The 23,776-nt window shown below is 44.1% G+C and overlaps 1 protein-coding gene and 1 pseudogene across 1 annotated transcript; one reads left to right on the plus strand and one right to left on the minus strand.

The window, feature by feature from the left end:
- Positions 1–6,959: 6,959 nt before the first annotated feature.
- On the minus strand, positions 6,960–14,249 carry ATP6V1G1 (ATPase H+ transporting V1 subunit G1). Its single transcript, XM_054584490.1, has 3 exons — positions 14,051–14,249; positions 10,422–10,522; positions 6,960–7,775 (listed from the first exon to the last, which is right to left on the minus strand). Exons 1-3 carry the CDS (start codon positions 14,130–14,132, stop codon positions 7,602–7,604), a joined length of 357 nt encoding a protein of 118 aa, XP_054440465.1. The 5' UTR covers positions 14,133–14,249; the 3' UTR covers positions 6,960–7,601.
- Positions 14,250–18,429: 4,180 nt separating this feature from the next.
- Positions 18,430–19,416, plus strand: LOC129079492 (ribose-phosphate pyrophosphokinase 2-like; annotated as a pseudogene).
- Positions 19,417–23,776: the final 4,360 nt, after the last annotated feature.

Raw genomic sequence — 23,776 nt, forward strand, 5'->3', positions numbered from 1 at the left:
TCCGCTTTTTAGATCATCTTTGGTAAACTATTTAACGCCTCTGTGCTCTGGTTTTCAGTAAAACAAAACAAAACAAAACAAAAAACAGATTATACTACTTCATGGGATTGTATAAAGCTTTAATGAGAGATAATTTGTGTGTTGACAGCTGCCAGACAGTAATAGCTAGCTGCTCACTAGACTTTGGCTGCCACCCCCACAGCCATCACTAGGTATTTCAGAGGGATCTACAGGAAAAATGGCCCCTCCCCAGGGAAAGCACCAACCTTGTCTGTTTTCCCATAGAGCACATAGGGACAGATGCGCACACGTGTGTTCATACAAAAGGGAGCCTACTCTGTTCAGCTGGGCACCCTACTTTTTCATTCAACAAAATTCTTTGGTATTCACTTCATGCCAGAACACCCGGCTCTGCCTCCCTTTCTTTTTTAAGGGGTGCATAGACCTCCATGTATTGTAGGAAGGCTCTCTGTTTCCTTTGCCCCTCTCCCCAGCAGAGGGAGGGGGTTGCCCCTCTAGCTCGCAGGCCTTGCTGGGATGGTCATAGCCGCAATGCCGCGTACAAGCCATAGCCTGCCTTTCTACAGCAGAGTTAGAATGGAGATGCATTTTTAGTTCCAACGGGTGCTGCCAACTTGCTGGGGCCCCTGAGAGCACAGGACATAGTGGGCCGCACGCTCTGCCAGAGGCACAGGAAGAGTGCTTGGGGGCAGCAAGCAGTGACGGCAGAGCCTGGACGCAGATACTGCCCAAGTGCCCTCATTCACCAGGCAAGTGAAGTTCAACAATACCTGCTAAGTGCCAGGTATTATACTGGGCAGCACCGTGCAAGATACAGCAGATCCCTATTTAGTTTGCCTATTTCCTCAAAACACTATTGGCCAGGGAGGGGGTTGGTGGTGGCAGCAAGAGACCCACGAGATGTTGGAGTTTTACTCACTGCTGAGAAGATATTAAAAGGGACCCTTTGATACTTGCAGCCCCGTCACCATCTGTCCAAATCCTGCCTCTCCAGTAAGGCCAGCCTCCTCCAGGAAGGCTGATAGCCTCTCCTGTCCCTCTGCCAGGCTGACTTCACTCTGCATTCTCACTGCTTGCCCCGCCAGCATGGGCTTACGTGTTGACACATCGGCCTCCTCTGCTAGGCAGGCACAGAAGACATGGGCCTTTGAACTGGCTGACCAGGCTCCACCACATTCTGGTGCACGAACTTGCACGGGTCGGATCACCTCTCTGAGCTTCAATTTCTTCATTTGTAAGAAAAGGAAAAGAATATCCGCTACACTGAGAGCCTGTAAGAATTAGGGAGACAATGATGTGCTTAGCAGAAAGTGCTCAGTAAAAGTGAGCTGCTCTTCTGGGGCAGCATAATGCCTTGCTGCTCTGAACTGTGGAACGTGGCGAGGCCTGGCACTGTAGCATGAGGGAGCGTGGGCTCCACGTAGAATGCAGAAAGGTAAGTGAAATCTAGTGAAAGTCCGTTGGAAAGCAGACTTCAGTAAAGCTATTTCCATAGATTCACAAGGCTCTATGTGAGGGGCCCAAGCTCCTCCTCACCACCAATCTACCCTGTAGTAATCTTTACCCACTGGCCCCCAACATGTAAAAGCCCTGAGCCCCAAGAATGCAGAACACCTCTCAGGCCTTCTTCTGCCCCATGCTCCTTCACTCCCAGTTCTCAGTGGTTGCCATCTGTCACCATCTGGAAGATAACCCCAAACTCCATCCCCACCTCGTCACGTTACTGACATTCTTAGGTCTCAGCTGAAAGACTCTTCTTCTGGGAGCCCTTTCCTGTCCTGGGCCCACGCCAGTCCCCCGTTCTCATTGTTACCCTTGCTTAACCTATGGCCACACTTAGCACATGGTATGGTCATTGCTCAGTGTCCCATTTCTCGAGAATAAACCTATGGGGCAAAGGCCTGTTTCTGCCCATGCTCACAGCTGTCCCCCAGAACCCTGTCCTCAGTATTTGTTACATGATTTGAATCAACAAATAAATAGCTATGAATGATATCATCAGGTCTCCACTATAGATAAATTCAAATAGTCATGCACGCCATATACAAGGGTGGTCTCAAAAGATTATAATGGAGGCTAGGAGTGTAATGGGCTATATCATCTAAGGTTTGTGTAAGTGCATACTATTGCACCCTATGATGCTCACACAACGAAATCACCTGATGACAAATTTCTCAGAACATATCCCCGTCACTAAGCAATGCATGATTATAATCACAAGCCCCGGCCAAAGCCACCCTTACTCAGCAGTTGCACCATCTGTCCTGCTGTGTTTATAAGGGTTACAGATCCATGTCTGAGGGCCACCTGCCAACTATCTGGCAACTTTGGATGAAGTAAGAAGGAATGAAATTCTTCCCAGCCTGGCTAAAACTTCAAGCGTGGCAGCTGATGGCGCAGGGGAGAGCCTCAGAACCGCTGGATGAGTAAAGGAAAAGCAAAGATCAAAAATGAAATCTTGTCTTTTGGAACTGGTCTGCCAGTGATGGATTCATTGACTTTCTAACTCTTAAAACACGTTGCTTGAAACGTTGCCATGGCCCAAACCAACTGAGCAAACTGCTATAGCGATTCAGGCTGGAAGTCAGAAAGAGTTATCTTTAAAACTTTTTCCAAAAGCATCCCCTGCGGAATGCTCCAGTGCTAATGGCTGCATTAAATTGATTCCAAATGCTGGAAGTCACATCGTGCAATTAGTACCCCACTACAAGATACACGCGCGAGAACTTGGGACTAAGCACACAGCTTATCCTTGTTATGAATGTGCAGGGAGTAAGACAAATCACATGCTATTTGTCAGGAAACTGGGTCAAAAACCAGAAGAAATACTCTGGATTCCCATCAGTGCGACAAATAACCCTCTGAAATGTCAAGGATCTATTTCCATACTATGCGCAGGAAGGCAAGAGCCACAGACAGGTACAAAGAGAATAAAATGGGGCAGGGCCCGAAGACAGAGCACTAACATCTGGCTGGGAGAGGAGGGAAGAGCAATTAAAAGGTAATTGAGCTTTTAACTAGAGAGCTAGACTCTCCCGTCTTTTCATCTTTAAAAACCCCACGAGACACTAGTAGACAACGCCATGATGCCTTCAGAATGACTAGCCTAGCTTCCCCCAATCTTATCTTCAACAGCTTCCCTCTGTTCTAGAATGCTGCAAGTTATTTTCTAATAGAAAAGGGGGACAGGGACTATTGTCTGTTCCCTGACCCTCCTAACTCACCGACCCCCATCAATCATCCACCCAAACACTGTGAGCTACGGCCTTGAATTCACACTTGGCCCAGGAGCTGGTCAGTGTCATTTCGAATGTTTTAAAGCCAGAGAAAATAGATGCTGACATGATCTGACAGCTTCCTCTCCCCATCTTTCAATAAAAAAATGTACCTCTCCTGCCTCTTAAGACCTGCTTACTTGTAGAGGAAGGGGTGGGAGTTGGGGAGCGGGGCTCAAACTGCCTGCCTGTGCAGAGGCTTTTTCCATCATTTCAGAGCCACCGAAATGATGTGAGATCAGCTGACAGGAGGACACTCCTGACCTGAGATCTGCCAGATTGTGCCCGAAGGAGAGAAAAAAATTTAAAAGGGTGAAAAATGTGGGGCTTGCAAGACTCATCAGAACAGGTCCTTCCCTCCGAACAGCTTTCCTTGACTTCTGGAACCGTCATTCAGTGCTCCACCCACCGGAGTCTGCGGAAAAAAGCACACGGATTTACTTTTCCAGTCCTCACGAGGGTCTGATGGACTGAATTCCAGCTGTCACGTCCTTGCTCTGAGACCTTGAACATTCTATAAGGCCTTGGGCCTCGGCCTCCCCATCTACAGAAGTGGGATCACAGCGCAGGGCTGTCAGAGATTCACATCAAGTGCCTGGCACGTGCTTGGCCTTCCTCGCTAGAAGCATGCAGAGAGTCACTGCATGGCCTCCGACAAGTTGCTTCATCTTTCAGAGCTTCAAGGTTTTTTGCTTTTTTCCCACCCAGAATGTGGAAGTGGTAAATCTTCAGGAAACTCGTGTAAAATGTTACACACAGGGTCAGATTTCTTATGCTTCTTTCAAGAACTTGAATAGCGCTGCGCCAATGGCATGAAGTAGGACAGTTTGTGTGTTTGTAATGGGCAATTTGGGGGCATCTTTCTCTCTAGACAGCAGGTTCACAGCACATGGAACTGCCAGAGGAGCGATCAGTCTAGCCATGTGGGAGGGGAAAGTTGTCACTAAGTCTGACCACCAGGCCAAATCTTGGCTGTAGCATGGCACATCTGTGGGCTGGTTCTTTAACCTCTCTGACTCGTATTCCATAACAAAAAGGTGTTGTGACGATTAGTTAATATAAATGCAAAAGTTCCCAGAACACCAGGTGGCATGGAGAAAGCTAGTTAGCCATTGTAGCAGATAACTTTGCACTCTCCAATTTCTCAGCTTCCTAAGCAGTTAAGTTGGATCACATGACCCATGCCGGTCAATAGGCTGAGGGCAAGTGTTGTGCCACTTCAGGGGTGAAGGGTGCAAGGGCTGGTGCATGTTTGCCAACTTCTTCTCCCACTTCTGCAATTTGTGGAAACCCATGGGCTATGATGGTAGAGCCACAAAGGAGGAGTTATCTGAATCACTGAGTCACCCAGCTTGTATTGAACATGGTTAAGAAATAAATCGTTTTTGTATTCAGCCACTGAGATTTCAGAGCATAGCCTATCCTGACCAATGACAGCTTTTATTGAAGATGTGGAAACCTGCAATCAAGGATGACTGGATTGGGAAAACAAGCAGCAAATTTTAGAAAATTAAGAAACATTTGCTCAGTGCCTACAGTGTCCCAGGGATTGTGGATGGTGCTTTAACTGTTGTTGCTGTTGAACAGTGGTTCTCAACTGGGGGTAGTTTGTGGCCCCAGGGGGCATCTGATAGTATCTAGAGACATTATTTGGTTGTCACAACTGAAGGGGTACTTACGGCATCTAGTGAGTAGAGGGCAGGGACCCTGCTGAACATCCCGGTAGATTAAGTGTCCAAAAAGAAACCCTCCTATTGTAGCCCAGACTATGTCCCAAGATAGTCACTGTCACCCCAGTTTATGTCCTCCCGCTGTATTCTGCACACTGAAGTATAGGCAATTGTGTGTCTTTTTTACCTGCTCAATGGTAACAAACCACACACACTGCTCTGCATGTGTTCTCTTGGGATTCATTCCCTTCACCATAACCCAGTGTACATGCCTTAGTGGTCAGAAACTCTTAGATGCTAATTCCTCCTCAGACCACAGTGGAAGCCCCTCCTCAAGGGGAGCTTTTGAACTATCTCCGTCTTGGCCCCATTCCCTGAGATGGATTCAGCTGGCCGGGCAGGGGCCTGAGCACCCACTTTTCCCCTGGGTGCAATCGAGGTTGACGACTACGGCACAAATCCCATCACCTGCGCCCTGGATCTCACGCCACCCCGAACTCTTCCAGCCTCCCCCTTATTGCCTTCCCCGTCAGCATTTACCTAATCACATTCTCCCCTCAAGCCACCTCCTCCATCAACCACTCCTGCATCTCTCCCCCTTCCTTCACAGCCGAGTGTTTCTCCACTAAACTCACTTCACATTCACTTTTAAATTTTCTGGGTTCCTCTTGCCAGTCACCAAACTCTTTGCTTTTCAGATCTTTTACTGGACTGACCCGAAATCACTTTTGGAAAAATTCCCTCTGTTGATTCTGTGACTACCAACATTTGGCTGGTTGGCTGAAAGTGACACAGTTACACAAGTTCAACTCTATACATCCATGATGCAAATACTGGTGGCAACCAGGTTAAAGACACTGGGTCTGAGCCAGTGAATGCAGGTGGCGCCTCTCTGCGGTCCTCGAGTTTGAGAACTCTGTAGCTGTGGTGGGTCGAGGCTTGGAGCTGCTACACGTACCAAGAGTAAACCCTAACAAAGCTGGGTAGAGCCTGGGACACATTAAGATGGAGATGCTTATTAGAGATCCAAGTCAAAATATCAAGTGATTTGAGAACTCTACAGTTTAGGAAAGGTAAGTTGAAAATGTAATTTTGGGTCTTTAATATAGATGTTACTTAAAACCAGAAGATGTAGATGGTCTCTCAGCAAGGAAACCAGTGTGGAGCAGTCCAGGAACAAATCCTTGGGGAAAGGGGAGGAATCAGAGAAGCAAGGTACAACATGGCCGCAGAAGCTAAGAAAGTGGTTCAAAAAGGAGCAGCCAGTCCCATCAAACAGTACTGAAGATACAGTAGGAAGAGGTCTGGACCTCTCAGGCTGGTTGTTACTGCCAACCTGGACAAGCGGTTTCAATGGAGGGCAAGTGCTGATTGGAGTGCCTTGATAGTAACACAGGAAAAGCTCATACAGAAAACTCCCTTGAAGAATTCTCCTAAAAAAGGAACAGTAACTGGAGACAGAAGTGACCTGAGATTAACCAATCCTGAGTCATATGAAATATTTTAAAGGCCATTCAAGTATCTTGCACTGCTTCAGAACAAGCAAGGAAATGGCACAATGTTCTCTTTCAACTGTTCCTAACAGAAATTACTTTGCAGCTATAAGATTTTAAACTAATAGAGAGTTATGTGGTATTCAACTCACAAGTGCTAGGGTGAAGTTCCTGTAGGTATTACACATATCATTTACCCAACCAGTAAAGAAATATGCTTGCTTAACTTGCCCAAGGCTGCCTCAGTAAAGGGTGCTCAAGAGAGAAGGCAAACTGCTGACTTACTAGTTTGCTTGCTGTTTTTCAAAAATAGTTGTTGGGTCAAGTCACAAGTGTTTCTTTCCTTCCTTCTAAGATGCAGACCAAGAATGTTTTTCTAAGTGTGTATGGGAATGTGTGTGTAATACCCATGCTAATTTAATTTCCTCAGGGAAACTGTGCGGAACATCTGGGTCAAAGCACATTTTGCATTACCAAAAAGGATGAACCAGGGAGGAAAATTGCATGACAAAGAGTCTTTACTTTTAAATGATTATCAGTACACCAAGTAATAACATGTAACAGTTCTTAAATTCTATCATCTAGTAATTTTGATTAAGAGATACTAAAAGCAGCTCCGACAATTATACTAGTACTTATTGTTCTAACCTTAGCCAGAAAAGCCTATTTTAAGGCTGGTTGCTGCTTTACACAGGTAACAAACAACTACTTACTACTTTTTCATAGATAAAGCCCCTGACCTTCAAGAAAGCTGTAGGGAAAAAAAAATATTTAATCCCTTTCTTTCTTAAAAATAAAAAAAAAAAAAAAATAAAGGGTTTCTTACTATATCTAAGAAAGAAAAAATTAGTATTGTCTCATATATATATGTTGCTTGAGCTAAAAGGCATAGGGAAAAAGATAATGTAAACCCATTAAATATCTAAGAAATATGAAGTAAAAAGATGAAGTCTTTAGATAAGCTCTAAGTTTGTATAAAGAAACTAGACTTGCTGTTCTCAAAAAGTAAAAGGACCTACTATGTAATATACAGAAATAATTTAATGCCTTTCCACAAGAATATAACTCAAGCTTTGCAAAAGCTTCCTATTCCATAGAGGCATCTAAAATGCCCATCCATGGAACAGGTGCTCTTTCTTCTTCTATCCATTTATGCGGTAGTTTTCATGGATTTCTGGCCGGATGTCACAGACAAGGGTCAACAGGTTATCCAGGACTTCATCTCTGTTCTGCCGGAAGTAGGTCTGGAGGATGCTCATCTTCTCCTGGGTGTCCTTCTCCACTTCAGTGCTGCAGCTGCCGTGGGATCCCAGAGCCTGAGGTCAGGGAGTGAAGACACACAGGGAATGTCAGGATGACACGCCGGTCGGCCCACAACAACATTTGGTAAGCAACTTCAGTACTTGTGGAGAAACCTGGTCTCATCCACGAAAGTAAACAATCAGCGGTAGGCAATGGAGCCTCAAGACTGAACAGCATGTGGGAAGCTGGCATTCCCAGAGTCAGTCGGAGGAAAAATTGATGCCATCACTTGGTGGCCAACCTTAAAACATCAAAAAGTAGACCACACAGCATTTCCACTGCTAGGAAAAATTATCCCAAGAGCGATACATTGACATCTCTCTAGAGTCTAATAATGTATAGCCTTAACCAAAGACTGGGAGAAACCTAAAGGCCCAAGGACTGAAGCCTGGTTAAACAAATGACAGTGCATCCACACTACAGAATGCACTTTAGCCATTTCGGCAGATAAGGTAAATGTGTATAGTCAGACGGAATGAACTGTAAAATATGCAGTGTTTAAGGAGAAAAACACAAGGTACAGAGTGGTATCAGTGTGTTTTCTTTTCTAAAAAAGCTCTTAAAAAATTGGTTTATTATTTTTTGTGTTTAACAAAGGCACAAGAGGGATAAAATATAGAAGGAATATATAGTTTCACCACTACTGGTTAATGTTTTAGCTATTAAGTTCAGCAGTAGACTCACCAGTATTATGAATATATAACATCTGTTCTTTCAAATATAAATATTCTAGAACACACACGACACCACTAACAGTGACTGTCTTTGAGGAGAACTACAGGTCTGGGTGGGAGAAGAACTAACTTCTCATTGCTGCCCTGTTTAATTGTTTAAATGTTTTACTGTCTTACCTCTTCAGTCTCCATTCACAATTTAACAAACACTGACCGTTGAGGTTTCTTTTACCTTCTACTGCCTTCCCAGTATGGCTATATTCCTTTGTTCTTTTTAATCCTCACCCAAGGACATTATCTCACTGATTTTAGAGAGAAGGGACTGAACCCACAATCTAGGCACAGGCCCTGACCAGGAATTGAAATGGAAACTTTTCGATTTACGGGTTGACACTCCAACTGAGACCAGCCAGGACATGGCTGCCTTTTTGCTGACTGCTGCACCTACATTTTTAGAATGTGACCTATCAGGTTCTTATAGACGCAACTTCTTTGTGTCTGACCCTTTATATTGCCTAACCTGTTCTCATCTCACTACATACGTTAACATATGTTACTAACTATATCCCTTTCTATTTGTGTAAGACGAGTTTGCAAAGCATTCTCTCATGTTACCTGTTCCCCCATAACCTATGAGGAGGCTATCACGCCCCTTTCCACAGGTAAGGAAACCAACGCTTAAAGAGGTCAGGGTGAACATGTTAAGATTCAGACCTAGGGCTCTTCACGCTATACTATCACTGTTCATTTTACAGGAATACCCCGAGGCGTTTCATAATGGTTAGCTCAGCTGCTAAGTCATATTTTTTGACAGTCCATAACCCCGATTTGGCAGGGGGCTGGGGAGCGCGCCCCACCAGCCCTATTCTACAAGAGTAAACTATATACTAAGCCTCAGTACTCACAACTGAAGAAGTTACAATTGAACACTGCTAGAAAAACTGAAAGCTCATGCTTATAGCACGATACCAATACTGCCTCGATGGGCAACTGTAGCAGAGATGTAAAAACACGGTGAGATACCCCAACAAGAGTATTTCTGCACTGTTCTGTGGGCAGCCTGACAACTTACAGCAGCACCAATGTGCCCCCATTTAAGGGTCAGAGAAACATTTTAATAACACTGTCATCGCAAAGATGGGTGAAATTTTTGCTACCTGCTGCTAAGGGGGAGGCATGTGTCCCCGGAACCAGCAGAGGCCACAACATAGAGCTTGAGAATGAGGCCCACAAAGCCAAAGACAGAGTTGAGAGGTGAAAACAGCATCCTCAGATTACTACTTAAGCTTCTGGATCAAAATCAAGTTAGCCTTTCATCTGGGTTTTTAATTAATCCCATTTTGTTTAAACCAGCTTAAACTGTTTTTCAGTTACTCATATCCAAGAGTCCTAATAAGAAGTTCTTTTCTCTGTGAAGCCCTTCTCCATCTTTTCCCCCTTCCAGAATCTTCCTAGCTTCCTTTGCACTCTCTGTGATGTTTTTATACTATTATCGCATACGTCTAGTGCATGGTCATCCAGCCTATACTACTGGTATGTTCTTTCTCTACACTGAAGTGGAGCTCCCTGTGATTTGTGTACCCCTCCCACACTTTTCACAGCTGCAGGTTTACAGGACTTGCATTTCATTACTGTGTCTCCTTGACCACCAGCCTGTAAACTAAGCTCCATGCAGGCAAGGACCGTGTCTATTTCTCTTTACAGCTCACCCCTTAGCATTTGGCCCAGGACCTGGCACATGTTAAATGTTTAACGAGATTTGGTACATGACTGAATAAGTGAAGACTAGGTCACTGTTATTTAAAAATTGATAACCCGAAGAGATCTGGCCTGAGTAGCCAATAAAACATACAATAAACACAATTTTAAAATTCAACCAGAATGAGAACTACCAAGCTATGCTGGGTATTTTGAGAGCCCGGAGGGAAGAGGAGAAGAGAGGAGACTTGAGAAACTAAAGCAGTAAGGAAAATAAACAGGGCCCACCGCTGCTTCCTTGGCCTTGAACTCCTTCTCCCTCTGCAGGCGGTACTGCTCAATTTCAGCTTGAGCCTCTTCTTTGGCCTGCTTCAGCCTCCGGTTCTTTCCTGTTTTCAAAAGAAAGCCACACCAGGAAGTGGTTAAAAGACAAGAGGAGGAAGCGGAGACTAAGACAGTAAATTCTAATGTAAATTTTAAAGGTTTTAAGATACAGTCCCAAGAGACATGCACAGGCAGCAGAGAGACTTCAGAGCTAAGTAATATTACACACAGGTTCCTGCCCCCTAAAAGCTTTATTTAACTAGAAAGTGACTAGTTAAAAAGGACTGCCTTCCAAAACTACAGACTGTAAAAATGATGGAAAATAATCTTGGAATGTGTCAGAATATTCTTGCTATCTCAACTACTGAGAACCAACATCAAACGGGTAGCATTAGCCATCCAAGGAACTCTTCCTCTTCCCAAGAAGTAAACACCTAATTATGTCGATTATTACTGGAGCCCTGCTGAGAAGCTTAGCAAGGAGACTAATACGCTCCCAAGGGACATCAACCTGAACTCTAATGACACAGATGATGTAATATTGAAAACTAAAAGCCATGTCTGTGCACAAGGATCTAAGTAATGAAAGTGGTACTGGGAAGGAATCCTGAATGGAGAGCAGTGCATAGTAAGACTGCATAGCATCTGAGAGGCGAGGAGACACAGGTGGTCTGATTTCTAGAAAACACTGGTTTAATACACAGCTGGAAAAATCCTCTAGGTTGTATCAGAGCCTGTATAAAAGCAGACCCTATGCCCAACCAACAGATACAATTCTCTGCCCACTAATCAGACTTTTCAGACACCCACAGAGAAGGAAAAAAGATCCTAGGTGATCAATCTGAGCATTTCTTTAATTCAGAGAAAAAACATCCTGCATCTGAAACTAAGCTTTACTATACATCATTGAATATCAACTGTCCAAATCCCACTCAACCCATGTGGATGAATGAAATTAAATTCAACCTTCTGCCTCCTGATTAAGAATGAATCTTGGACCCTAATGACCTCAGTACAACAGCAGTGCATGAAGCAAAGTCTGAAACATTCAACAGACCTCTCTCTAAGCATCCAAAGACTGTGCAGGTATGCATTTACTCCACACTCCTCGGGGCCCACTGCTGTCCTCTGCCCAAACCACCCTGTACCCCAGCTCTGCAAGCTAGCCTCCTCATCAGCTATATTCAAAGCCGTATTTCAGAGCCAAAGATCTTTTCCAAATCAACAATCTACAAATTAACACTTATGGCCCAGACATTATGCAGGAGCGCCACATAATTTCACAATACCACTCTCCTGATCATTCCCAGCTCCCATGGCTCCCTGAATTAATCCCTTAAGATAATACATTCTCTTCCTCTCAGCAAACATCTTCAACGTTCAATTTCAATAGGCTTCTCTGAAAACTAAAAATAAATACATGAAGAGGAAATTATATTTCTTTTCAGTCTTGTTTTTCATGGGCCTTACATAAGGGAACTAGTGTTAGGTTTCACTCCAATGAAATAAACTGTAACATAATTTTTTTTTAAATTATGGCTCAAAGCAAAGATTTCATGAAAAATTTGGGCTGAAGCATTTTACCACATCACGTATTGCTCTTACCAGTTCCTAACTGGGCAAGCCAATTATAATTACAGATCAAGAAAGGCAAAAATTTTTTGAAATTGTAGTTCCTCTCAATACTCCTATTCCTGGTTATTGCAACTTCTAAGATGTGTATTACATATGCCATAAACTCCATTAAGACAAATTAATTCAGTAATGATGAAGCTATTGAGATAAACAAGCACCTGCACAAATTTGACGGGATAAAGAAAGATGTAAAACATGACCCATTGCTCCAAAGCACTCAGAATTATTCTTACCACAGTCCAAGATTTTGTTCCTCCACTTCCCCCAAATATTCTCACATGCTGCCCAACAATACAACTTGTTACTGATGAGCCACCACAGGACTAACTGTGATAAGGCATTCTGGAAATACTGTATCAAGGGCATAATCAGAAATATTCTGTGAAGAACACAGAACTTTCCAGTCACCAGAGCAAGACTAAAAGGCTTGTTCCCACCTCCAGCTTCCTCAAAGAAAGCTTTTCCTATGAAATACAGGGTATCACACAACCCCTAATTGAAAGTACAAGACCATGTACTTGGGTATAACAGTGTAAGTCTTTGACTAAGAGAAACACCAAGGAATTACTAAGGTGAGTATTTCTTAGTGTTTTATCCTTGCACAAGAAAGGAGGCCTCTAAACCTAGCTATGCTGCTTCCCAGGATATATGGTCAAATCATTTCTCTCTGTGCCTCATTTTTCCCACCTGTAAAATAGGTATAGCAATATCTATCTCACCAGACGGGGAACTGAATACATAAATAAGACACAGTCCCTAATCTCCAGAAGTTGAGTCGTTGAGTGACACAGGTTATTGCACTGCGATGACAGAAATAAGCTCCTGGGAAGGACCCCTAGCCTAGTCTGAGGGGTGAGGGCAAAGTCCAGAAAGTCTTCAAGCACTGCTGCCTCAGTTTTGAGATTTCAAGGAAGATCAAGAGTTAGAGAACAAAGGAAACCGAGAAAAACCTCTTGGAATTAGAGCGAACAGCTATGCAAAGGCTTGCAGGGAAATTAAAGAAGGTGCCTTTGAGGAATCAGAGTGGTTCAGCAACCTGGAGGAGAGCATCTGAGACATTAGGGAAAAAAAGCAAGAGACTGATCCAAAAGTGCCTCCACGACCCTAATAAGGAATTTGGGCTCTATTCCGCAGGCAATAAACGTTTGTCGGCTGTAAAGATGGTGGGAAAGCCATATTTATATTTTAGATGGATGACTAACTGCAGTAAGAACGGACAGGAAGAGAGGAACTTCTCGTCAATCTGGATTACACCTACCTGTTACATTCTTTAGCAACCTCGCATTTCTCAATTCTAGCTCTCACCCCACCTGCAATTAGCCTATCCCATATCTGCTTCCTTCACTGGGATTCTAAATACCACGATGACGGAGGCCATAGACACATCGGACACCCCGCTTGGCACCTATTAGCCACAGTTTTAAAAAACATTTAGTGTCTCAACGATTTAGTCTGCTCTAAGAGCCTCAGAGAACTTGAGATGCTGGCAGTATGAACGGGGTAAACGTGACAAGATATAGAAACCTTGAACGCTGACTAAAGGTGGCGAAAGGCACAGACGTGGCAAGGAGGGCTCTGTGTTTCCAGACGGAGCAACTGTGTGGACGGTGGCCCCTTTCACTGAGACGGAGCACTCAAAGGAGTAAGTGGGAGGGAGAAAGACCATTTATTCCATTTGGATAACCCATTTTACTCGCCTCCCAGACACCAAGAAAGACGCCCACCCACTGTTGTCTCTCTCCACGCCCGCTCTCTTATCATCCCACTCCGCAACTTCCAATCGGCCTAAGAGCCTTCCAGAGCCTCAAATCCAGACAGTTTCGAAACACACACCTTCCGCGACTGCAACCACCCCTTCACCCCGCAGCGATTCGGGCCTCATCCACCGACCACCGCCCGCGGCCAGGCCTCGCGTTCCCGGGCCTCGAGCCACGCCTGGCCGCCCACCCCAAACTCACGCTTGCGGGCCTCGGACACCTTCTCGGCGGCCCGCTTCTCGGCCTGCAGCAGCTGCTGGATGCCCTGCGACTGACTGGCCATGGCGGCGGCGGCTCGAAAGCCTGGGAGCACGGCCTAAACCCCCGGATCGCCCCACAGCTCAGGTGGCCCAACTGCCCAAGATCTGCGCCTGCGCCCTAGGCCGGTCCTCACGTGACACCCGCAGCGCCGGGTCAGCTGACTGCCCTTGGTGTCCCGTTACTCGGCGGAAGGGGGCGGGGCGGAGGGTAGCGCCCGCCCCCCTGCGCCCCTGGGCGCCCCCCTACGCCCCCCTGCGCCTTTCGACTGCGCCCGCGCAGAATTTGTCTTCACTTCTTCCGGTCTCATGGCCCGAGCTCTGCGGTCCCTCCCTTTGCTGGTTCTCTTGTCGCCGCCCTGCCACGTCACTGTTGCCATAATTCCTCACCTTACACTATGGTTACGTTAAGGTCCAGCGAGGAGGGGGCCAAGGCAAATCACTTTACCCTTTTTTAAACACTGCTTTATTCCACCCCTTTCTGGAACTTTCCTTGGGACTCAAATACATTAGGGGGCAGGCTGGGAAAATTCTTGCCAGGTTCTGGGGGAGGAGTCTGGATTGGTAATGGAGACGGCCTCATGTCGGACACTAATCTGTGTGACTTGGGGAAGGGGAGAGCGTTTTCTTCTGAACCCGAGTTCTGGAAAGGCTTGGCCCGTATCCTTAAGTATAGTATTTCTTCAATGCCGGCTATGATCCTAGAGCACTGTGGGTAGGTGCGAAGGATACAGCACAGAGCAAGACAAAGTGGGGGCGCACAGTTGATGAGCAAAAAAGCAGATTAAAATTACAAGTCATGATAAGTAATAAAGGAAAAATGCAGGCCACTTTAAGAAAGACTATGGAGGATTTGGCTCTGTGAAGGCCATCCCAAGGAAGTGGCATTTAAAGTGGCATCAGAAGAATGAGAAGTTGGCTAGGAAAGAATAGTGCAGGATGGCCGTGGGCCTGGGAGGGGGAAATCTAGGGTGATTAGGGAGCTATGGACCGGCATGCGTGGATTGGGGCGTGGCAACGTGGCACAGAGCCATCCCCTACCCGGAAGAAAGACAAGGGAAGCCAATGGTTGATTTACAACATGACAGACACTGTTCTAAACACTTAACTTACTCCTGACAGCAGCTTTGAAGCAGTGTTGTTGATCTTAGTAGTGACCAAACTGAAGCTCAGAGAGGTTAGATAACTTGTCCAAAGTTAGACCCCTACAAACCTGCAGAATATTGGCATCTAGCCAGGGCTGCAAAGTGAAACATCCCTTTGTGCTCTTCCGCTAGAATCTTGTGGACTGTGGGAAGGACCAGATGAACTCTTAAGAGTCCTCCACCTTCTGAGAACAGAAGATAATGCCAGAACTTTTCTTCATGGAAATATCTCAGCGCTTAAGGAAGTGCTGGATTCATGGCTCAGGACGTTTCCATTTAATTAAAGTTAGGGATGGGGTTGGAGAGGAGGCTAAAATTAAAACTCCAATTGTTACCGGACTAAAGGGGCCCACTTGTTCGTGTGCAACAAAGCCCAGTGAGACAGGAGCTTGCAGCAGAGAAAATGAGGGTTTATTTTTAACAAGTGCCCTTGCTTGAGTCACAGGTGAGCTAATGCTCAAAGACCTGGCTCCTCGATGGCTTCCAGGGGATGGGTTATATAGGGAAAAAATCATTAATCATGGTGACTAAGGAAGTTAGGGTTGAGGTCAGGGTTGTGGACTCTACTGATTGGTTGGTGCTAGGACAGAGGGTAATTGATTAGTGCATCTGGTCCTGATGTCAGCCAAGATGTCACTTCATTGCCACTTTTTTGGGCCCGGAGGTGAAATACAACTTAGGCCTAGATATTATCTCTAGTGTAACTGAAATACTGTCTCTGTGGTTAATGAACTTGAGGCTTTGTTCCTAAGATTATTTGATATCGACCAGAACGACCTTGTCCTGAGGGCTTAATGATTAAGGGAGTGGACATGCAAGGGAGAAAGAGGCTGGTGAGTCAGGGTTCTGGCTGAGGCCAGTTTGAATCAAAAGGAAAGAAAGGAGAAAAGGTCATATTAAAGAAATGAAGTCTCTACCCAGTTATACTATCCTTTCCTGTTAAAAGAATCAGCACTTAACTGGTCTCTGGGATTTTTAAGTCCAGTCAATTATTTCTTGGGGTGATTTGTGATTTTCAACGCTTTAAGAAAATATAATTTATAAAATCAATCAGTGGAGAGTAATATAGAGTTCTAAGAGTGGTACAAGGATTAAAAGAGACAATGGTACATGATTTCACTAATATGTGGAATCTAAAGAACAAAATAAATGAACAAACTAAATTGAGACAGACTCATAGACACAGAGAGAAGACTGGCGGTTTCCAGAGGGAAGGGGTTTGCGGGGGGACTGGGTGAAAGAGGTGAAAGGATTAAAAGAAGTACAGATTGGCAGTTACAAAATAGTTACAGGGACGTAAATTATAGCATAGGGAATGCAATCGATAATATCGGCATAAGCATGTATAGTGTCAGGTGGGTACTGGAAATATCAGGGGGAACACTTTGTAAAGTATATGATTGTCTGACCACGATGCTGTATATCTGGAACCAATATAAAATAATATTGAAAATAAACTGTAATTGAAAAATAAAAATTAAAAAACCCCCAAAGGAGAAACATCACTAATACTGTACTACATAGAAGAAAAAGAGAGATAAATGGTAGCCAAGAAGAAGAAACACCTCAAACGCTCATCAGCTGGTAAGTGGATGAACAAAATGTGGCATATCCATGCAATGGAATATTTTTTGGTTGTAAAAAGGAATAAGGTACTAATACATGCGACAATATGGAGGGACCTCGGTGATATGCTAAGTGAAGAAAGCCAGACACAAAAGGCCACATATTGTACAATTCCATTTATATAGAAGTGTCTAGAGTAGGCAAATCTTTAGAGATACAAAGTAGATTATTGGCTAACCAGTGGCTGCGGGGAGAGGAATGAGGAGTGACTGCTCATGGGTATGGGGTTTCTTTTTGGGATCAGGGAAATGTTCTGGAATTAGTGGTGATGGTTGCACAACCTTAAGACTATATTTTAAAACACCAAGTTGAATGCTTTAAAGGGGTCAATGGTACAGCATGTGAATTATGTCACCATAAAGCTGTTAGGAAAAGACAGAGAGAGAAAGAATGGATGTGAAACCCTTGCACAGTTTCTAGTCTGTGGTTACGTGCCAGGAAATGGAAGCTGTTGTTTTTATCTGGCTAGGGGGTAATTGTGTGATTTACAAATCTGGTTCTCCACTTAACAAAAGCCTTCACATCAGGGTTCCACTAACAGCCAGCTCCCTCAAAGCATCCAAATATCTTCAAATTCCAGATTTTTTTTTTTCCCTCACAGCATTTCAAAAGTTTATTGTGTAGAGAGAGAAACATTAGGCAATTTGTTCTCAGAAATTTCTAGACTGGTTTGGATTTTGTGATTGTCAGTGTGGGTGTTTGTTGTCAGAACTCGGGTACACTGGGGAGATGTCCCACAATAAGTAGGAAATGAGGGTGAAGCAATTGCCCTCCCAGGGAAGGCTTGAAGTCTTCGGCCAGCTGACCAGGGCAAAGATTTGCCGAGTCATGTGAATGGTACAGGGTGGATCCCATGGCTCATTCCCCTGATACAGAAAAGGATTAGCAAGGCGCAGGAAAGAATGTGCCTGTTCTGGGGTATGGCTGTTCAGAAACAAGCCGGAATTCGGAATTCGAGATGAAAGAGCAATAGCTCTCTTCAAGGCCCCAGGTCAACCGTGACTAAGACAAGTGAGGTGTGTCACTGCTTTCGCTACGGAAACTAAACAACCCGTCATTTACTTGCTGGGTGACCTTGAACAAATTACTTAACCTCTATGAGCTGCAGACTCCTCAGGTTAAAAATGGAATTAGTATAAAATGGTTATCGTGAGGATTAAATTAGTTAATACGTATATAGACCCCCCTCAGCATCCGTGGGGAATTGGTTCCAGGACCTCCCTTCCCTGACAGATACCAAAATCTGAGGATACTCAAATCCCTTGTATTAAATGGCAAAGTATTTGCATATAACTTATATACATCCACCGATAGGCTTTCAATCATCTCTAGATTACTTGTACTACCTCGTACAGTAAAAATGCTGCGACCTCCCTCTGAAGCCAGTCATAAGACTCTCATGTGAGATGTGGCCTCCCTATTCCCAGAGGATAAGAATGTACTTACCTCCAAGACCAGGAAACTCCAGGATGAACCTGAACAAACAACCTGACTATGTTCCTCATGTTTGCTCCACTTAGCTCATGGCGGTTTTGTCCTGTCACACTCATCCATGACTTTCCACTCCCCATCAAACCTAGCATTGAACACACTGGCGGCAGCCGCGCTTTCCCACTCCTGCGGTGCTGCAGCCTCTGGGGCCACCGCTGCCTCTGACTGGGCCGCGCACCTGTCATGTCTCAGGGTGACCAGCCTTGGGTTCTTCAGCAGCAACTTGCACCAGGACTTGTCCCAGTGTGTGGCCAACCCGCCGGGCCTGGAGCTGGGCAAGAGGGGGTCACCAAGAAGTTCAGCAACCAGGAGACCAGTAGGGAAGATTGGTGAAAGCATGAGAGGGGACAAAGTCTACGTCATCCATCGTGGCTGTGGACAGAGCAACAACAACCTGATGGAGCTTCTCATGGTGATCAATGCCTGCAAGATCACGTGGTCATCCAGAGTGACCACCGTCAGTGACCCCATGTTTTCTGTATTTCCCCCAAGATAAAAAGCACAAGAATCGTGCTCTGACTTCTATGAAACTTGGGGCCAATGTGCTCCCAGTTGCTGCGGCAGATCACATCATCACCATGGACCTGCATACCTCTCAGATCCAGGGATTCTGTGACATTCCCATGGATAATTTGTATGTGGAACCCGTGGTCCTGCAGTGGATTCCAGAGAATGTCACAGATTTGAAGAATTGTATCATCGTTTCCCTTTACGCGGGTGGAGCCATGTCAATTGTGGACAGATTGAAGGTGGAGTTTGCCTTGATTCACAAAGAGAAGAAGGTAAATGAAGTGGACCCAATGGTCCTGGTGGGCACTGCGAAGGATGGCGTGGCCATCCTCATGGATGACATGGCCCACACATGTGGCACAATCTGCCTTGCTGGGACAAACTGTTCTTGGCCAGAGCCACCAAAGTTTATGCTATCTTTACCCATGGGATCTTCTCTGGGATGGCTATTTCCAGAATAAATAGTTCTTCCTTTGAGGCTGTTGTTACAAACACAACAGAGGACAAAATGACTCACTGCTCCAAGGTGATGTGCTAGACCCACAACGGTGAATCCGTGCCTTACCTGTTCAGCTATGCCCTGCTGTAAACCGAGGATGGGAGAGTGGAGCAAGCCTGAAGGCTTCTGACCTGTGTGCTTTTATCTGATTTTGTAGCTTTCAGACTCAGCAATTAGAATGCAAAAGCATCAGATCTTTTTATCCTCCAAGATCCATTGTTCCTCCTTCTGCGGCTCAAGACCATTTATTTCCCGTTTGGGGGAGGGTGGTGGTTATTTGATCTGTAAGCTGCCATAAATCAGAAATCTTTTTGTCATGTTGACTGCTTCTGATAGGTAATTTTTTCCTTTGTCCTGTCCGTATTGTGAGGCCACAACTTCCAAGAATATAATTCCATTGTGGACGTTCATAATTTAAATATTTCAGGGTTGCCCAGAGAGTCTTTAGGATAAAGAGAAGTCTTTAGGATAAAGACTTCTATGTACATATATAATGATAATGCCTGTAGACATTTGAGTAAAACCCTGTGTAGAATGAGGACTTCTAAGAAAACCTTAGAAAATTTATAATACTGGGAAATTTTATTTTTATTTTTTCAGTTGCTGGGTTTCAAAGAAACCATTTTATTTATTGTGAAAACAACAACACTTGGGTTTTACCATTTCTTTCAGTGTTTATTTTCTTATGAAAGTGCCCATGTCACATAGAACTTATCTTAAATAAATGTGGATATTTTTCTCTTGTTAAGTGGCCTTTTTTTACATAAACCCAGCCAAGAACCTAAGTTGTATAAAGGAAAGATATTTTTCTTCCCCTACAATAGCATTTACTTGCTATTTCAATCTCTTCACAGATACAGAGCCAGGATCTGCCTGGGTAACATTTATTTCTCTGCTTTCTCAGGAGCTAAGGAGCATGTCTGGAAAGCTGATCAAGAAAACAAAACATTGCAAATTATTTCTAAAAATTAACTACAAATGAACCTGAACAAAGTGATGAGCAGAGTTATTAACAGTAACCCTTTTCTTTTTCTAAAGATTTTATTTTTATTTATTTTTAGGGAGAGGGAAAGGAAGGGAGAAAGAGAGGAAGAGAAACATCGATGTGCAAGAGAAGCATTGATTGGTTGCCTCTCATACGTCCCCAACCGGGGACCTGGCCTGCAACCCAGGCATGTGCCCTGACTGGGAATCAAACCAGCAACCTTGAAGTTCACAGGCTGTCACTCAATCCACTGAGCCACACCAGCCAGGACAACAGTAATCCTTCCCAATAATTTATTCATTCATTTAAAAACACTTATTGAGCACCTGTGTAACACAAGTGGTCAACCTGCGGATCTTAACTGCTCACTCAGATAAACCGAAAAAAAACCACAAGGAGGACCAGATGGAGCAGACACAGCGGTTACTACTCACATCCCAGGGAGCACCGACAGAAGCAGATGGGCGAAGCAGGACCGAACCTCCCTGAGTCCAAGGCTTGTTTTAAGGGGCCCCAGACAAAGGGTGCACATGTCTTGCGCATGACTGTAAATTACATTACCTCAGTGTGTACATGCAGAGGGAAAAGGTCAAGGAGTAGTCACATAGGACAAGAAGCCGCTCCCAAAAGGAGATAAGGAGGGAATTATGATCATTCCTAAAGCAATACACATTCGTTCTGGCCAGGGGCCCTCCGGCCAGCATTCCATTATGGGGTTTGGAAGAGCCGTGTCCAGCATGACCCCACAACCTGGTATGTACCAACCTTCAGCCGCGGCTATTATGTGACTTTCCTTGTCCTCCTGGAGCTCGGCATGAATGGGGACAACAGCCAAACAGAAATACCCGTCAATGAATACATGCTGTCCAACTGAGATAACCGTTTTACAGTTGGACTGTCCACTCTGGGAGCACTAGCCACAGGGGGCTATTGAGAAGTAAATGAGGGGAAGTCAGAACGCTTGTGCGTTGTTGGCGGGAATGTAAAATGAGGCAGTCACATGGAAAACAGTATGGCGGTGTCTCAAAATTTAAAAATAGAATTATTGGATTGTTGGTGGAAATTAGGTTCTTCCGTATGATCACAAGGAAAACATTCCCAGGACCCACGAGTGGGAGATTGTGGGGTGGCAAAATGATTTGTGTGGACGTAGGCGCTGCCCGTTGGGTTTCCAGTGTCGCATCTCCCTCTGTCTATGGAAAATCTGGGCGAGAAATAGAGTCAATGCTCAGAGATTCTGTGCCATATCAAAGTACAGTCCAGCCCAGCACGGCCTCCTTATTGGGTGTTTCCAGCTGCAGGCCATTTCAGGCTCCCTCCTGGAGTCTGTGTGTGGAGTTGCACTGTCATAGGCCACGTGGCTGCCAGGCCATATGGCCATGGAGAGAGGATGCATGAACGCAGGGAGCGAGTTTGGGTCACCTTGGCTTTTTTGTTCCCCTGGGATTACATTTGCTTGGTTTGGGGACAGACCAGGTGCTTCTTCAAAATGACCAATCGATTTCCCCAATATCCAAGGGGTTTGGATGGGATTACAACCCCTAGTTAGACTGACAGGGCTGAATGGCCCAATACCTCCTGCTGCGCCCCCCAACAATCCAGCACCAGAGTAGGGAGGGAGGAGCGTTAACCCCCTTGGCTGAGAAATGCTGTAATCCCCTGCTGTGTGAAGGTGTCTTCCTGGCTAAGCCAGCAGGTTTGTGCTGCCCAGTTTATTAACCTTAAATGTCTAGTTCCTTTTGGCTCCCTTTCTCAATATCTAGGTAAACATCAACTGTAACAATATGACCTAGCAATTCCATTCCTGGGTATATATCCCAAAAGAATTGGAAGCGGGGTCTTGAAGAAATATCTGTATATTCATGTTCATAGCAACGCTACTTACAATAGCCATTAGGTGGAAGCTACCCAGTGTCCATGAATGGATAAACAAACCGTATAATGGAATACTATTTAGCCTTACAAAGGAATGAAATTATGACACATGTTACAACATGGATGAAGCTCAAGGACATTATCAAATGAAATAAGTCTGTATGAAAAGACAAATGCTGTATAGTTCCACTTACATGAAGTACTTAATAGTCAAAGTCATGCAGGCAGAAGATAGAATGGTGGTTGCCAGAGGCTGGGGGGAGGGGAGAATGAGTTGTTGTTAAATAGGCAGAGAGTTTCTGTTTTGTAAGAGGAAAATGTTCTGGAGATTGGCTGCGCAGTCATGTGAATGTACTTAACACTAATGAACTGTACACTTAAAAATGGTTGGAATGGTAAATATTATGCATATCTTATCACAATTAAAAATACAAAATGAATAAATTAATTTCACCTTTTTTCACTTTTAAGAACATGTCAATAGGAAATTTTAATATTATATATATGGCTTGCATTATATTTCTGTTGATGCAACTTTCAAGAAAAAGAATTTTAACCTCTGAGGACTTTTTTTGTCAAAAAAGAATAACCATATTAAAGCAGATACAGAAAACTTGTTTGCTCAAATTTTAGTACTATTTTACATGTGCATTAAACAATTCCTATTATAGTATGTTTGTAACTCAAAATTTCAACTATTTATTTAATAGTCACTTGTTTAACAGTTGCTCATCTTGAGGAGGAAATACATCAAAGGCATATATACAATTATAGAGGTTTTTATTGTACAGGTAGCATGGGGAATACATTTATTTATCACATTTTACATATTCTAAAAGACATTCAAATGAAGATAAACAGCTTCAAACTTGTGGATAAATTTCTAGTGTCTGCGGGACTTACAAGGATTTTTTAAATTTTGTTTTTTACTTACAGTTGACAATATGATATGTGAGTTTCAGGTGTATAACATAGTAAATGTTAGACATTTATATGCTGTACAAAGTTATCACCTCATGAAGTCTAGTACCCATCTGGCTATACATATTTATTGTAATATTACTGACTATATTCCCTGTGCTGCACTTTACATCCCCATGACTATTTTTAAATCTGGCAATCTGTACCTCTTAATTCTTTTCATTTTTTTTCACCCACTTCACCCCCAAATCCCCCGTCCAATCTGGTGACCATCAGTTTGTTCTCCATAGCTGTAAGTTTGTTTTTGTTTTGTTTTTTTATTTTGTTTCTTAGATTCCACATATAATTGAAATTACGTGGTATAGTCTTTAACTTATTTGACTTAGCCTGTTATACCTTCTAGGTCCATCCATGCTGTCACAAATGGTAAGATTTTATTCTTTTTTATGGCTGAGTAATATTCCATTGCATATATGTACCACATCTTCTTTATCCACTTGTCTGTCGATGGACCCTTAAGTTATTTCCATGTCTTGGCTATTTGAAATAATAGCTGCAATAAACATAGGGGTAATAGAGCTTTACAAAGGAACTTGGTCCAGACTGAACAAAGAAACC

Source organism: Pteronotus mesoamericanus, unplaced genomic scaffold, assembly GCF_021234165.1.
Source record: "Pteronotus mesoamericanus isolate MK-2021 breed Mesoamerican mustached bat unplaced genomic scaffold, CSHL_Meso_final contig_78, whole genome shotgun sequence".
Lineage (NCBI taxonomy): Eukaryota > Metazoa > Chordata > Mammalia > Chiroptera > Mormoopidae > Pteronotus > Pteronotus mesoamericanus.